Raw genomic sequence first — 17,727 nt, 5'->3', positions numbered from 1 at the left:
CCAGACTTTGGCTCTTTTTTGTGGCTGTAAATGCAAATCTTTGTGGCACTGCTGTACAAACGATATTCTGTCATCCTTTGACTACAGATGCTGAAGAACACTGGAAACAACAAACACCTCTCAGTTCCTATGATTTTTTTTTGTACGCAAAGGGTAACTAAACAGCATCCCACAAGGCATATGCGTCTCTTCTGCATTGCAAATGTGACCCTTTGCAGCAGCAACAGATGTGATAAACAAGCCAGGGTGGCTGTAGCCCCTGCCTGCGTGGCTCTGCTTGTGAAGCACCTTGAAAAGGAGCACTGAAACTTCTCCCTTTTCACTCAGAAAGCCATTCCCTGCAGGCATTATCAAAGTGACCTAATTCTCCTTACAACCCCTCTTTAAGATCCTTCTGACTAGTTCTGCATCAGCACTTCATCACTATCTCATCTCTTGTACTGCAATCAAGCTGTAATGGTCTGGGGCAGTGGCTATCTCCTTTTCTGTGTATCGCAGCCCAGCTGGGGCTAGCTCATGATGAGGATATCAAGGAATTAAAAGAAGTAAAAAAAAATTAAGAACAAAATTGCAAAGAATTAAAATAATGGAGAGTCACACAGAGGAAGTAATAAGTACCCATACTTAGCATATTATTCATATTTTTAAACAGTAATGGAAAATATCACCATAGCAATAATAATTGTTACTATTTTTGCCTTGTGTACAAGTTTTCATCTATGAACCTCTGAGTATGCTAATTAAAGACTTTGTGCATATCCAAGTACAAATAATTCCCATCTGGAAGGGATGGGATGCTGCGAGGAAAGCAAACTAATGCCAGGAATATCCTCATCTGACACTATCATGCAGATCTAGGGTTCCATTTTTAATTAGCCAGCAATCTCAGTATGACACAGATGGATTGAGAAGGTCCTCACCTACTGTTTGATACATGGGCCAGTAGTTACCATCAGATTGTGGATGTTTGCTATGGGCATGTACCAGCAAATCTGTGACTTCTAAAGTGACTGAGTCACTGGCCAGAAACGCCTGCATGCCGGTCTGCTTAGGAATTCAGCTCCAGAGCTGAGGGAGGCAACTTCCTTCTCATTTTCCCATTCATCATGTGTGTTAAAATCATTCCTTCCTCCAAGTTCTTACTGCCAGCACTAAGATTTCAGCTTTCTCTTTGTGTGATGGCAACCACCTCTTCTTGGCAGTAAACAGCAGTCAGTGTCAGTACCAACCAGACACCTTTTCCTTGGAGTCAGGCAGCTGCAGCCGCAGAAGACAGAAGAAAGACAGAAAAAGACAGAAAGCAGCAATCTCTTAAACCTTCACCATCAGTTATTTTATTAAAACTTTTCCAGGTGGTTAGATTACGTTTCCATTTTCTTCTCCCCGGCTCTATTTGACAGCGAGGTGAGTGGTTCCCATCTCTGTTTCAGAGGCCAGCTATCCATTTGCGAAACTCCCAGGGTCCAACTGATGTTCCCTTTTCACAGACAAACAAAACCTCGTGGTATTTCTTGGAGCAGCTCTGAGGCAGTTTTGGGTTTGTGCCATGGACCCATCACAAAGAGCCAAACAGCCAAATAGGTGAAAGGTGCCACAGTCACATTCAGCTGTATCCTTCAGGAACTGTTTCACTTGTGATCCCCTGTTCTGTTCAGCCTGGAGCAGGTGGGGACTTCAGGACACCTTGGGGCAGGAGGAAAAGCTTCCAGCAGCAAAGTCTGAAGCACTGAACTCTGTCCCTCACATGCCCTCCCCCCGCCTATGCTGCTCCAAGGAGGCTGTCTGCTCAGATGGCCCCAAACGGAGAAGAGGATGGAAGAGGAAAAGTGGCAGATGGCAACTGAAATTCAATCAGAACAGGAAGCCTCACGTCCCTGTGCCACGCACTGATGGGAGCTGGATATTTTCTGGCTGTGTTTTGGCTGGCTGTGTTTAAAGAGTTCCTCTGCAGAGGACTCTGAGGTTTTTGATTTAAAAAGTCCACAACTTTCTGCTGTTTTCCCCATTTCACCCCACTCGTGGGTATGAAGGGCCATACCCAGGCCCAAGTTAAAGTATTTGTGAACATGAAGCTCAAGCGGTGGAGCCCCTAGATGCTGCTCTGTTGACCAGCTGTAATGCTTCAGCTATGGGGAATTGTTTCAAGGGGTGATCCAGCTTTCTTGCCATGTTTGCCATGTGAACGTGTCTGTGCAAGATGTTTAGTTGTCCTGGGTTCAGCAGCAGCAGTCAGTTTTTCTCCTTCTTAGTAGCTGTTGCAGCACTGTGTTTTTGACTTTCAGCCTGGGAACAGAGCTGATAACACCAATGTTTAGACTGACCAAGGACTTCGTGAGTCTCATGCTCTGCCAGGGAGGAGGAGGGGAAGCTGGGAGGAAGCAGGGACAGGACACCTGACCCAAACTAGCCAAAGAGGTATTCCATACCACAGCACGTCATGCCCGGGATGTAGAACTGAGAGTTCCCGGAAGGGCTGGATCATGGCAGGGTGGGGGTGAGGTACCGGTTGGTGAGCGGTTGTATTCTCTTGCTTGTTATTTCCTTTATCATTATTACTATTAGTGGTAGCAGTAGTGATTTGTGTTATACCTTAGTTATTAAACTGTTCTTATCTCAACCCGTGGGAGCTGCATTCTTTTGATTCTCCTCCCCGTCCCTCCAGGAGCAGAGGGAAGAAAGGTGGGGGGGGGAAGTGGACTTCGTGGTTCTGATTTACAGCCTGGGCTTAAACCACGACTGTTCATTTTTTGGCGCCCAACGTGGGGCACGAAGGGTTGAGATAACGACAGATCTGACGGAGGCACAATGCTGATTTATTGGCTCTCAAAGTTGTTTCTCTTGATGTCACAGTTTCAGTATGCTGTAGCTTACTTAGAGCCGGTATTTGCTGTGTTAGTGTTTATCAAGTGTGGGCCTTGGGCTAAGGTTCTTGTTTCATTGTATTTTATGGTAATGGCTTGTAATACGGGAGGGCTCCGGCAGCAGGGCGGGATGGACGTGGCCGTGGACTTGTACCTGGCCGTCCCGCTGCTCTTCACCGTCCTGGCCCTCGTCCTCGCCTCCGTCTTTGTGAGGCTGCGGGGAGCCGAGGGGGAGCGGCCCCGGGAGCCGGCGGCGGCCGAAGCGTCCCGGGAGAGGGGCCCCGGGGACCAAGCGGCGGCGGGAGCGGGGCCGGAGGCCGGGGAGGAGGCGGCTGCCGAGGAGGGGAAGGAGGCGGCTGCCGAGCAGCGGGAGGAGGCGGCGGAGGAGCCGAGCCCCACAGCCGAGCCCAGCCCCGCGGCGGCCGAGAGCATTCCCCAGCAGCAGCCTGCCGAGCCCCGTGAGCCTGAGCCCCAGGAGGACGCAGGAGACCCCGCAGCACTTTCCAGCAAGGCAGAGGAGGAAGATCTGGACTTGGAAAAAGAGAAGCTGGTGGTGAGAGAGCCGGCAAGCACAGCAGCTACACCAGCCTCACTGACAAGTACAGCAGCATCATTTGAGAGTTCTGAAGGTTTTGAATGGCCTTTGGGTACCCTTGGAACCTGCCTGCTGATTGTGATGGGGATCACCATGTTGGCATACACACAGAGTGTGTTTTACCCACGACCATTTTGTCTGATCCCGAGAGTTAAGCAGAGTCAGGTTTGGGTCTTGTCTGGGTTTAGACGATGATATAGGGGGACCGAGAGGTTTTCCCCAGGGCTGGACAGTCATGAGTGTCACGGTGTGTGGGACAGTATGGGCGAGTATCTAATCCACTGGGCCCCTCCAGTGCTTTGGAAGCATTGGAGATGGAAGGCAGCTGTGTGGAGTCCCCGACGACAAGTTGCAGAGACTGCTGCAGGGGAGGGTGAATTATTTTGAGCCTGATGGGCCCATGACACTTCAGGCCGTCAGGGCAGAGATGCAACATAGAGATGGACTCATGATCGAGGGGTGGACTTTGCAATGGGCCTCTCCTGCTCTGAAAGACTGTTACAAGAGATGGAGCCCACCATCATGGACCGAATGGACTCAGCAGCTTTATAGGGATTGGTCCATGCACTAAGAGTGCACTGAGATGAAAGTGATGGTATATTGAAAATGTGGGATCTGGGCATGACGTGAATGGTATGGAATAAGGGGTGGATACTGTCCTGGGTTCAGCAGTAGCAGTCAGTTTTTCTCCTTCTTAGTAGCTGTTGCAGCACTGTGTTTTTGACTTTCAGCCTGGGAACAGAGCTGATAACACCAATGTTTAGACTGACCAAGGACTTTGTGAGTCTCATGCTCTGCCAGGGAGGAGGAGGGGAAGCCGGGAGGAAGCAGGGACAGGACACCTGACCCAAACTAGCCAAAGAGGTATTCCATACCACAGCACGTCATGCCCGGGATGTAGAACTGAGAGTTCCCGGAAGGGCTGGATCATGGCAGGGTGGGGGTGAGGTACCGGTTGGTGAGCGGTTGTATTCTCTTGCTTGTTATTTCCTTTATCATTATTACTATTAGTGGTAGCAGTAGTGATTTGTGTTATACCTTAGTTATTAAACTGTTCTTATCTCAACCCATGGGAGTTGCATTCTTTTGATTCTCCTCCCCGTCCCTCCAGGAGCAGAGGGAAGAAAGGTGGGGTTGGGAAGTGGACTTCATGGTTCTGATTTACAGCCTGGGCTTAAACCACAACATTAGTAAAAGCAGCACTGCCTTTTCTGTGGTCCTCCTGTGTTGACAGAAAGCTGGCAAAGCTGTTCGCAGCCCTTCCCAGGTGCCCTCCTTGTGACGATGCCAACATGTTTTGCAAACAGAGAATTAGCCAAAATCACTGCTTTTATGTGCACTAAAATCCACCCATATAAAGTGCTAGGAGTGGATGAGTAAAAGGGTGGCAAGCAGACCTGTAGGAACCGGTATATGCCTATGCAGCATTTCTCTATGCACCTCAGGATATGTGCAAGTCTGGGGGTATTTAGCAGAGGTGCCTGGTAACTGCTGCCGGCTGTTATCCTTTCTTATCGCTTCTCCTGCTTTGACAAAAAAAGAAGGGATTGATTGGGCTGGAAGGCTGATGTCAAGTCCTTGGAAAAAGCAACAAAGTATCTCAGACTTCTATAATTTAATTTTGCAATCTCAGGATGGGGAAAAGCTAAAGCTGAGACAAGTACACCACAGTAACGCTTGCTAGAAGGATGAGAAAATGTGGCAGAGGTATCAAGCCTAGCTCTAAGACTTAGGTCTTCACTACTCAAACTGATCACACAATGCTGTTGAGGTTAATAAGCCTGTGCTGTATTGTTGGCATAGGACCAAAGTGTTCCTGCCACTCTGCAGCGACATCCCTGAAGCTAAGGAGATACAGCTGTAAAGTCTGCCAAGCGGGGGGAACTGAAACTCAAGCAAATCAGGGTAAAACTTCTCCTTAATTATGTTAATAGTAGACAGGGGACAATCTGTTTCTCCTGGCTTTCATCCTGATGATTAGGACCACTTCAAGCACTTCCTACCTTTTCAATCTATTTTTATCTGAGGGGAGGCTTCACACTGCATGCAGTATGTCAGGGAGAGCAGTACTCAAGTAAATTGAACTGCCTTATTCCAAGTAGAAAGTGGTTTTGATAAGCTTTCTTAGTTCTCTTTTGGGACCTTCAAAAGCAATTTGCCAGGCTAGGACCTGCCTTGTTACATGACCTAAGAGAACGTGTGCTATTGAAGGCCCCTGGCCCATCAGCAGCAGGCTGGGCTGGAGCAGATAGACTCTACCGCTAAGCTGTGTTGTGCAGCACCATGCGTTGGGTGGTTATCTTCCGAAACTGTAGATGGAAGGAGCTACAGGGAGCCCCATGGCCTGCCTGGTTGCATAGGGTATGGCCTGCTTCAGTAGAGGTAGCTCCTCACTGGGCAGGTACCCTCCAAACTAAATTCAAGGCTTTGGTCTTAATGTCTGCATTAGTTGCTTTTGCCATTTCATGGCCATGAGGTAAACGTTCACCTGGCACCAGAGATTGTGGGGCATTGGCTTGTAACCAAAGAGGAAAACACCTGGCTCTCTCAAGGCAGTTTTGCAGGAAAGAAGGCAGGGATCTGCCAAAAGTTTGCAAAAAATGGGAGTGAAATATTAACTTGGAGGAAACTTTGGGGGAATACCTCCCCAGCTGCACTTCTGAGTGAAGACCAGGGAGGAGGGCAACTATCCCTCAAGCCAGCTTCCTCGCACAGGGAAAGGGGGCAGGGGGACACACTTTCATTTTGATCCCCACAGGTTGGTAAGGGATCAGCCTGTGGCACCCAGCCCTTGGTGATGGTGGTGTGTCGGTGTAAGAGCCTGTGGGCCCCATGGCCAGCTGATACCCAGCCTACGCAGCAGCATCATGGTCACCCTGGAGGCAATGGCCCCTGCATTCAGGCCAAGCTGAGGGTGCTCTAAAGAAGGATAAAACCCTGTCAAAGCTCCTCTGGAGAGCTTGTCAGTGCCTAAGGGATTGCTGTAGTTCTGAAGGGCAGTTGTGTTATTTTCCTTTTCGCCTGGGTGTCAAATTGGCTGCCAGATTCTCCAGCTCATTTGTGGAAACCGAAGAGCCAGAAATAATCTGATAAAAAGCTGTCTCCCGGCATGTGGCTGTAGATCTATGGTACAGGCTCCCGCATCGCCATGGAAATGACATCTCTGAAAGCAAGGAAATGAATTACTTGCATATACACTTGAAGTGTCACAACATGGCAGGAAGAAATCTCTCCTCTCTGGATTTCCAGTGAGATAGACAGCTTCAGACAAGGGGCAGACAGAGCAATAGGGACCGTAATGGTCTGCTGTACCCAGGGCCCCACTGGCAGAAAGAAGCAATGTCTTGAGCAGTTGGAGTGCATTGAAAAGTTCCATCCTGCCCCTTGGAAAAACACGCTAGTTAAAAATTTAACGTGGTTCCTTTGCCTGTGGCACAGGTCCCAGGACGAGGACAAGCACAGACAAATGATCACAAACTTGTGTTTCTTTCGCCTTTCACGAGATCCAGGGTTACATCCTGGGTTAGACCTCCCAGCTCTGTCGTAAGCACTCATCAGAGCAGGTGAATAGCTAGCCCATATTCACCACATAGCGTGAGAGCCCCTGGTACTTCTGACATAGCGATTTTAGGAAGTAGTACTGCTGGTGGAACATGGTGGAAGTGTGGTTAGACAGATCAGGCTAAATATGTTGAGGAAGATGCTGCTGCACCAGTCCCACCACTCCCTTCTTTCCCAGTGTCTCTAGCATTTGCTACTGCCACGTTGCTTGGCCAGATACTGGTGCTCCGCTGATCCTTCTCTGAGCTGAGTAACCTCATTAAGATAGCAGAAAACTAACTCTACAAAGAAAAAGTGAATCACTGCTGGGTCTGTAGCAGGGAACTGGGTCCATTTGCTAAAGGGAAGGATAGCCAGTAAGGAAGGGATTTTATGTCAGGGAAGAACAGGGATTGGGAAAGCAAGGGGTGGGTCTCTCCTTTGGAAACAAGGAGCTGTTGGAGCAGGTAAGCTGTCTTGTCTAACTGCACCCAAATTACTTGTGGCTTGTGTACATCTGTCAAACCCTGGAGTCTCCAGCTCCATCCTTTAGTAAGACAGGGCAGTTTAGCCAGAACAGGCTGTAAGAGCCACCGCAAGGTAGGTTTCACAGGGTCTCTGATTTGGGTGAAGTTACATGGCAGTCTAGGATAGTGAGGATATTAAAGTAAGGCCAAAGGGAGGGGAAATGGAGAGGAAGGCTTTCCCCAGTTCTAGTTCCAGTAGTGCCACATCCTGCTTTGGTTACTACATTCCCTTCCTCATGCTGTCAGGATGGCTTGGTTTGCTCTAAAACCTTTCAGGGAAGTGAAATGAAGAACCAGGACGGCACATTTGTCACTGAAAGGCACTCAGTCTTGAGGTATGCACACACAGCAGGAAATGTGGTGTCATAATCTGGCATTGAACACGTCAGGGCAAAGATCATGTGGATCAGGCAATGGCACACAGTCCCAACACCATGGGGTCAGGAAGAGGGTGACTTGGGATTTGTGCTGCCTCTAGGCTGGCTGTAGGCTGTAGCAGATGATGGGTGATCCAGGATGAAGTTCAAGTGGCACAAACAGATGATACTAGATCTCTTATAAAAAAACCCCTCCAACCTTGCCACTACAAGAAATTAGCTGTGAAAACGTAACTCAGCAGCAGAAGTTTAGCGTAAGTCCGCACTTTACATTGTGTGGCTGCAGCAACTTTGACCTAGGAGCCCTAATGCTGGATTTACTGCACTGTGAAACCATGGGCACAGAAGGTGAATGCAAACAACCAAGTGAGGCCAAAGCACTCAGCACGTCAGGAACAGTGGCTGGTAGGACTAAGCCTGTAGCAGAATGTTAAGTTCTGCCGAGTCTGGCAGTGCTCAGACCTCCCAGCTCTATTGTAAGCACTCATCAGAGCAGATTAACAGCTTGCCAAGTCCAAGTATCTACATGAAAAGCAGTGAAGAGGAAATATGATTAGTTATTTTTCCACATTCTGATTGCATCTGATTTGGTGACTGACCATCTGTCTACATTTTTTTTTAGCTTCTTTTTACATCTGTGGCATATGTGCTGGCTTTCAGAATCACTTCCAGATGTAAAATTCTTTCAGATACCAATCACTTTTTTCTTCTTTCAGATTGAATATTTAGGTGCCATAGGTATTGGCAAAGTGGTTTTATATCAGTGCCTTTCTCATCATAATATTTTTTTTTCTTCTTAAAAGCGTGCTGTGTTCCAGGATAAGTGCTGTGCCTGACCTCTCAAATAAGGAGCCCCAGTGCCTACAGTGTACACCCTGACATCCACAGTTTATGTCCCACATACTCCTCTGCACAAAACAATGGCCCCTTAAAGTAGCAGAGAACAGAGCCTGCTCGAGGTGGGGTCTATAGGAAGGAACTTTGTGAGAGAAGGGAGCCATATGAGGAGATATCAGTGTGGTCCCCGATTATCAGGGCTTTTTTTTCAATAGCTGGAGGGGCTTGCCCTGGAGTGTCAGACTTGCTTAGTGACAAGAACTGAGTTCATGGAAAAAAATAAATAAGCAAACCACTGAATGCACGCGGAATGGCAAGAGTCTGAATGCCTAAAATTAATATCCTGAGGATTTCTGGACAACAAATTCTAAGTACTCTTCAACTGACAGCAAAAATGCTTTGAAGCCAGTTCTGAAATGAATGCATGTCTCAAGATGCCTCATCTCTTCTCATGTCCTTTGACTTTCTGGCTCAGCTGTAGATAACATGCTGGAACTGCCATTTCTGTAGAACTTATCACAAACAGTATCTTCTGCCTGCTGGCGTTCAGCTCATTAGTGAGATGAAGCAGCTCAAATATTTCCACTTCTTTTATCAGAAAGTTAAGAATCTCTGCATAAAATTACCAGTAATGAAAAAAATCTTCTCTGAAAGCAGGTCCTGGTTATTCAAGTTACCTGGAAGTAGCTGGTGAAATGTAAAGGTTAGAGAAAAATGACTTCAGGATAAATTAAATATTTGGTTTGACCTAAAGTGCATTATTCTTTCTTCTTTGAGCACTGTCATATTTAACTTGCTAGAAAGTAAATTTCAAGGAAATACCAAACCGGAAAGTTGAAAAGAACTGCATTTAATATTGAGAAAAGCAGAAGTGAAACAAGTAATTTAAATAATAATAATAATAAAAAAAAGGTTTTGTTTAGTTTTCTGAACAGACAATTAAACCCCAGCATCAGTTCCCAGAACGTTGCATTATTACTGAAAATTTTCAAGAAATAATTCCCACATTTGTACATGTAAGTTGCTTTCCAGGTAGGAAGACGAGAGAGCAGGAGGGGAGTGCAAATAGTCATGAGACAGTGATTGCAGACCCCACTGCCCATCTCCTCTGAGTGTCCTGAGGGGCCCCAGTCCTGGTTTGCTGGCAGGACTCTTAGAGAAAACGAATCTGCCTGGGACTCCCAGCCTACGCTGTGCACAGATGGAGGCATCTTGAGCTGAAGGAAGAAAATTAAAACCTCTTGTTCTGAAATGACTCTAATATGGGAGAGCAAGAGACCTCCATATGGGTGTTAAAGTAAGCAGAAATTCTTACTGACAGTGTAACCCATTTAGATTTCCTGTATATATGGATTTAAGGAATAGCCGTTAGAACACTGATTTTTTGTGACCCCCTTTTTTGTGAGTGGCACCTGAGGTGCAGCCCAGATTCAGGGCAAGTTCCAGAGGGTGGCAGCCCCCCCTTTCTCTGGGTCAGTTCTCAAAGTACCGGACTCTCTCCACTATGAGCAGAGGGACTGAGGGGCTCTGAGTAAGTCTTCTGTGAAAACATGACTACTGCCTTGTGCTGCAGCTCAGGTGCAGCTCTGTTGCTCACCCTTCAATTTCACCCCAAATTTTCAGATCGCTTTGTGTTGGAGTTTCAATCCATGCTTCAGCTTTCTTCTCCTTCTTGATCCTAGAAGCCAAATTTGCTGTCTTTGCAAGACCATTATCAAACAGCTATTTGCTGCTGCCGGTACAGAGGTAGGAGGAACATTTCTGCCAAAAATATATGAGAGATACCTACTCTTAAGGGCAGGACTCTGAAACCTTGTCTGCACATGACCTGTTCTGCCTTGTAATGGGTTAACCATCTTGATGTGGACATACTGATTTCTGGAAAGAAGAATCCATCGCAAAGGTACCTTCACGCTAATGTGGTGCAAGATGTGACTGTAAGGTGCTTGTGGTGTAAATGAACCAGTAAAGATTATGCCTTGTCTTCATATATAATTCATATTCTAATTCTATTCTGACTTTCCAATTGGAGTGTTTTGCAATATGTCATTATTTGAAAGGGCATGTTACTGCAATGTGGTGTTTGCTTGCTGTCTGGATATACTATGTACTCTGTGGATTTAAAAATAAGGCAAAAAAGTACTTTGACATAGGACAAAGCAAAGAAACAATAACTTTAAAACAAGCACAGAAATCCTTCTGGTGGCAATCACGCTATGCAGCAGGAGGCTAGTGTTCAGCTAAACTACTCTTCTGATACAGTAGGTTCTGGCTAGGGTGGCTCCATTGTAATCTACAAGCAAGCATATTTAAGTGGTTAGGATGTCTTCATTCCATTTTGTTCTGATTTGGCTGGTGTCCTTGTGCTTATTACTCTCTGTGCACACTTAAGGGACCAAGCCTTCCATTTACATGTTCAGTTACACAATAATTTTTTCATCAGGTCATTGTTTTGTGAGTTGGTATTTGCCAAATACTGCATTGGAAGCATCTGCTGGTCTCAAGAGAGGCAATGCTTCACTGGCCTTGGGAAGCAGAAGACAGAAGTCCTCATAGTCAGGAAAAGCTGGGCTACATGGAAAATGCATCAGCATAAGTAAGACACAAATTTAAGGCACAGAAATTCCACTTGCAAAGTATGTCTCTGGGAATTCTGGCATTAAGAAAACTCTGAAAATAACTGCCATTAACCAGGGAATGACAATAAAAGAGGTCTAAACTGAACTATATTACACAGTGCGTAAGATGCACTAGGAATGCGTGTAAACATTGGGTGTACCTGCTCAGTACATCTGAGGATTACTAGCAGTTTGCCACAGCCAGAAGGGGCAGTCCAGCCATTCTCCATAGTTCATAAGCTAGTCCCTCCAGCCTTGATTGCTGCTTTGTCCTTTCTCTTGAACCCTCAGACTAGAATTGGTGAGCAAATTCTCACCCTGCAGGAACTGCTCACCTTTTTCTTTTGCTTATTTTTGGCAGGATTATTTTTGGCAGGATTATTTTCGGCCAGCACAGCAGGGAGATGAGCTCCAGATGAGATCCACCGCCAGTGCTCAGAAGATGTCAAGGGCTTTCAACCAATACGAACGGGGCTGGCAGGAGACTGGTATCTCCTTGTTCAGTGGCAAGGAGCCCATAGGTTGGCAGAACTGTCATATTGCAGCATCTGGGAGCTTAGGTACGTTAACTGTGTAGTATAGTTGTGTAACTCAAAGGAGCCTGCTCCCTGGCTATATGAGTCTAATTTTTCTGCAGGATTCATAATGCTGCATCGTCTTTTTCTCCAAGTATAGAGGGAAAACCAGTTTGTTTGGGAACACAGAGCATGTATCCCTTAAAGCAAAAGGTGTAGGCTTTGAGTAGTTGGCAGGCATACTCTAAACAGTGTTAGAGAAAGCTATGCCTTTGGACTGAGAATTGGTCAAAGTTTGCCTTTTTCTCCCCAGTTCCTGTTGAATTTTCAGTGTCAGTGTTTCTCATCATGTCAACAAACCAGCCTCAAATACCCAGGGCTTGTCTCTTCCACAAAAACTCAAAATGATAGAGAAATACAACGAAGACAGTTGAAAGTCTCATTCAGATGCAGCCACGGCAGTGTGGGCTACTGCTGGCATAATGCATTTTTTTCCTGTGTTCAGCATTGCTCTTTTTGAGTTGGTATCAGTACACAGCCTCTTCCTCAAAACACTACAATGCCAGCTGCAGTTACTGCCTCCTATGCTGCTGTTCCAACTTGACAGTCGCTGCTGCTAAACTGCAGTATAACTGAAATGCTGAAGTATTTGCATGGAAAGGGACTTTCTGGAGTCTTAAGCAAAGCTTGTAAAGAGAACAGCTTAAAACTGCAAATGTATATGGGAGGTCTAGATTCTGTAGAAAAGATTAATTTGGGTCTTTCAGAATATTATCCACATATTTTTTATTAAATAGCCTGAGGAAATCCCCATGTCCAGCTGGGAAAAGTTTGATATAAACTATCTAAGTGCAGATGACAGAGTCTTCTTGAGCAGTACTAGCTCCAGCTCTGACCCTTTTTAAGTACCAAATTCATTGGAAAACAACAAAAGAACACAAATACAGCAGCAGTGTTACACACACAGAAGTGCTGAAGAATGGAATGTTTTCCATGGTTATTTAAAGAAAAGAAAAAAGATTTAAGTTCTTAAATTCAAACCAGCATTTAGGGGCTACAATAACGTACAAACCTGGGCAGGATAAGGAGCTCTGACTGAAGGTTACTGTTATTCATTATCTGGTAAAGCAGGAGCCAGTCATGCTAGAGTTTATCCCAGTAATTTAAAAGGGAGCTTTTTAAATATCTTTACTTAGTTCTTTTATTGTTCTCTTAAACTTCTAACTACTTTTGGTTTTATTGTTCTTTTGGTCAAAACCAGAAAAAAAATTGTTAAGAGGAACTTGTTTATTTCAATTTTCACCACTTGCTTTCTGACCCTTGTCTCTTTTAAACCTTGTACGAGCAGAGGTTAGCTTGATGCGTTCTGAGCTTCAGCTCCCATTCTCCATGCTTGGGAGAACTGGAGCTGGACATAACACTCGGATTAAAAACTAGGGAGGTGTTAGGTTTCTGCTTTTCAATCAACGCTCCTTTTTCTTTTTTTCTTTCCCATTAATGGCTGCTGAATAGTTTGCAAAGGATGCTGCAGATGACCAGTCTTCTTTGCTGCAAAGAGTTATATTCCTCTGCCCCTGGAAGCTCTCCACTGTGAACATCAATACCTATTTGTATAGAGTGCCTAACGGGTTACATCATAACATGAGGTGAGGAAACAAATCCATAGAATTCCTAGGAGAAGAGGACAAAATAAACAGATTTGAAAAGAGATCTGATGAGAATGATTGCAGAGTAGAAACAGAAAATTACTTTAGTTGAGCCAGCCATACAAGATTGATCACTGTCACCAACCCCTCAAAGAAGAGATTCCATATCCTCATGTGTGATCTTCTCAGTGCATTTGGAGAAAACAAGAACGAACCATTTCCCTTTGTGGCTTCTGGTTTCTAAATATTTCCCACCCAAAGGTCCTTTCAGAAAATCCCCATTTGGCTGCTCTTGACCTGGAGGTGGAACTAAACTCCCCAAGCACCAAAGTCCTCAGCCAGACTTGAACTCATTTCAAAGGCATTGGCAGCTTTAGCTTTCAGCTGAGTTAGCAGGCTCAAGGGCCTGACCCTGCACAATTGGCCAGTCCTGTGTAAGAGGCTGTGGGGGCATATATTTGGGAGTAGGATGGGGATGGAACAGATATAATCTATGTCTTTCCTGAGGAAGCCCAGGTGGGCCTGCATAGGTATAACATCAAACCTCAGGATAGGGTCACGGATTGTGCATAAAGCCACTTCCAGGTGCTGGTTTGCTATTTCAGAGCTTTGCTGCTGGTCAGGATCCCAAAACATCAAACTTTATTCTTGAGTTTCTTAGTGTTCCCAAATCAAGTAAGGTACTTTTTATCCTGGAGTAGCAGTTCTTATCTTTGAGGCATGGAGTATCCTGCAGTAGTCCATGGAGAGGCAGCTGGTTATTCACACAGTGGTACAGGGCTTGTACATTAGTATGGCTCTTTTGAAGTTTTATCTGGCTCAATTTGTAATTATCAGAACATAATGAAAGAAATAAAAGTTGGATGGAGTACTTTCTTGAAGTTATTCCATATTCTGTGAATTAACAACTGTTCTGCAATGCCAGAATTTGCTGTGAGATGGTTTGTGGTGTGCAAATGATGGAGAACTCTGGCTCTCTATTGACTAATTGCCATAAAAATTTATGTTGGCTTAAAAGTACTTATTCTCAGAAAGTCCTTGTTCACTCCTTCGACTATAAAAAGATTAAAAAGAGTAACTTATACAGGCATTCAACTTTTTGATGACCATATTAGCCCTATACATTCTGCTCAGTCAAGATGCTAATACCACTGCTGATAAAATACAAGTCAGCAGACACACGCCAGCACCAAATCTATCCCTGCAATTGACATGAAGAAAGTGTGGCTAAGGGTAATCATAAGTAATTTCAAGTTAATCATAGCCCTGGAGTGAAGTAGCAGAAATGTACATAAATTAGTGTAATACAGAGCAATTTTCAGCCAAAAAGAAAACAACCCTAAAATTTTATTATTATCTCCCTGCACGACTGTGACTGCAATTTGTAATTTACATTGTAATTCCATCAGCTGTCTTTTCTGCTTCTGTGCACAATCAGATATATCATCACTGTGCCATTAAAGAAGCAATTATTCCAACAACAGAACTAATACATGCTTTCTGTTAGATGCAGGATTTAGCCAGCAAACACAAATAGACCTTTTACATCAATACCAGCTAGGATTAACAGTGACATTTAATGTCACCCACTCATTTATGAATTGGCACATTGTTGTTTTAAGCCACAGGGTGGAGAAATTAAAGGGAAACAACTAGCAAATGCAAAGGTATCTATCATTCATGGAAGCGAAGAAAGCACAACTATTTAAAGATGTTATTCAAAACCTCTAAAATTAGCAAATATTTGAATCCCACATAAATTCCATTTTTAAAATTGTAGGATTGAATATTTAATGAGAATTAGGATTGGATATTTAATGAGAATTAGGTTGAACAGATTCTTTTTTTCAGGTACAATACATTATATTTCCTACTTATTCGCAGCCTTCCTGTGTTAGCTTGAACAACTCATATAGCATTTTTATGCCTCTTATTTGCTCAGGCTTATAATTTTGGGGGTGTATTTTACAGCAGCATTCCCCATTCGTATGTGTGGATTGGAAGCAATTCAGTAGTGTCTGTAGAGAATCTAGAGATGCTCTACATAGGTAGGGTAACACTGCTGTTATGATGAAACATTACGAAACTGAGGATCCTACAACAACAATCACCACTTTCATTTTCTTTCTCACTTTCCCCAAATCAGAAAGCAGATTATAGGGAGCACCAGGGTTACTGAGATTCTTAACTGGTGCATAGTTAAAATTACACTGCAAAATCAGACTAAATCCAAAATGGCAATTTTTAATTTTTTTTTCCTGCAATTCATCTGTAAAAACTGCAGGAACACACAAGGAAGATTTTCTGTAGCACTCACTCATCATGGTAGTTAGCTATCAAGCCCAAGATCTAAATGTAAGTTGTCAGCTGAAGCTTTGTAGCCAGTCTTGCAGTCGATATTCATCGACTAGGCTGGGCTTAAGTTCCCCCCTAGGAATATTAAATCAGTTTAACCTGAAATCAATTGTGTGTTTAAACTAGGTTTTAAGAGTGTAAGTTAGAAGATTCGTTATTATTTATTAATTAATAAATACTTTATTTATATTTAGGCTAATAATATCCCTTTAATGCTATTTTTCTAGAAGATTTTTAAATGGTTCCCAGAAGAGTCATAGCAAGGAGAGAGAGAAAAGTAAGAAAACACCTAGCCAAAAGTGGTATGCCTTTTCTCTTTTGTATATGTATGTATACATTTGATCTATTTTGCATATATAATCCCTGCCTGGATGCCACTGTTTGAGCAGGCTACAAAGATTCTAGGGACAGTGGGTGAGGAGCTACATCCTTTCCTGTATTTGAACACCACCTGATATTATGGGATACCGACTGTGATTTCACAACATCAACCTACAAACAGTAGCAATGTCATCATCAGAAGTTTTGAAGCCTAATACATTTCATTCACTCCCAATGATCAAATTCTATTTCCTCAGTTTCACCTCCCTGTTGTTTTATTCAATCTCAAGTCACAAGAGCAGGCAAAATCCGCACAAGGTGGTAAAGGACCATAAAAGTCACACTGGCAACAACAGCTCCATAGCCTACAGTAACAATTCCTTCCTAAAAAGATCACTGGAAAAAAACAATATTCTCAAAGCAGGTAATTCTTCATTACTGACCCACTAAAGTAACAGGTCAGAGAGATTTAAAACAGGCACCAGAAAGGGACCACTAAAGAGCACTAGTGCGGAATGGGGAACACTAAAATCATTCTGTGATTAAAAAAAGAGCTGTTCCACTGTAGTGCTTAGTCACTGTGTGCACTGGCATGTTTGAGATGGGTTACTATTTTTTCCCCTTCTCTTTACATAACACATTCAATTTGAAGGGTGTATAGCGAAGTGAGTTTTAAAAATTGTTGGTCATCTGTAAGTAACAATCTTCTACTTTTAATAGGATGTGAGGCAAAGGTTTCCAGAATTTGGATTCATCTACATGGGCATCTAAAGGGACTCATTGGCAAAGGATGATGAGATGGCATTCAGGTTAGCCAGAACTCCCATTCAAGATCCACTGTGAAAGGTACTAGTTTTGACATGGCTAATGGAATAATCAATGGAAATCCTGTGAACTATGCTTCATGTTTCTTATACAAAGTGGTCTATTATTTGCAGGGCTGTCTTTAAGGTACGCAATACTGAAATTACGAAGGAGAAACTATTGTCTTTTCCTACATTTCCCCACCAACTTTAAGGTTTCTTGTCTATGTTATAATTAGAATGCTATATTTGGAGACCTTTATCATCAACACAACTTTTGTTCTTCCCCCTCTTGAAGTTTAAAGCGGAAGAGGAAAGCTCATGTTTAGTTTTTCCATTTAATTCTTGACAAAGATATTTCTTTATTTGAAGCATCCCCATTTTCTGAATTTTACAGATCTATTAACCAATGTTTGTGCAATTCAAGCTGCTAAAAAATAGAAGAAAAAAGAGGTCAGGGAAGTAGCCAGGAAACAAGAGGGTAGGTGCAGAAGGAATGAATGAAGATGCACAGCACCACACTCCTGCACTTTGCCAAGCACAAGCTTCAAGACATTTGCATAGCATGTCTTTGTTACCTAGCGGAAAACTGATTGCTTTGCTTTCAGCCAGGGTGCTCCAGTCTAGAAGAAAATCCATTTTAATTTAGAATTCTCTGAGCTTTCACCTGTTCTGAAAAGTTAAATCTTGAACTTTGCTACAATGTAAAAAATAAATGAGTGCTATTCAGTA

At 43.9% G+C, this 17,727-nt stretch overlaps 1 protein-coding gene across 1 annotated transcript; it reads left to right on the top strand.

Moving 5' to 3' along the window:
* Positions 1 to 2,991: 2,991 nt before the first annotated feature.
* Positions 2,992 to 16,963, top strand: LOC308218999 (uncharacterized protein; the record flags this gene model as incomplete). Its single annotated transcript, XM_080613537.1, has 2 exons — positions 2,992 to 3,426; positions 16,913 to 16,963. The coding sequence occupies 2 exons, from the start codon at positions 2,992 to 2,994 to the stop codon at positions 16,961 to 16,963; spliced, it is 486 nt and encodes a 161-aa protein (XP_080469663.1).
* Positions 16,964 to 17,727: the final 764 nt, after the last annotated feature.

Source organism: Psittacula echo (assembly GCF_963264785.1).
Source record: "Psittacula echo genome assembly, chromosome: 3".
NCBI lineage: Eukaryota > Metazoa > Chordata > Aves > Psittaciformes > Psittacidae > Psittacula > Psittacula echo.
This window is presented reverse-complemented; position numbering and strand designations above follow the sequence as displayed.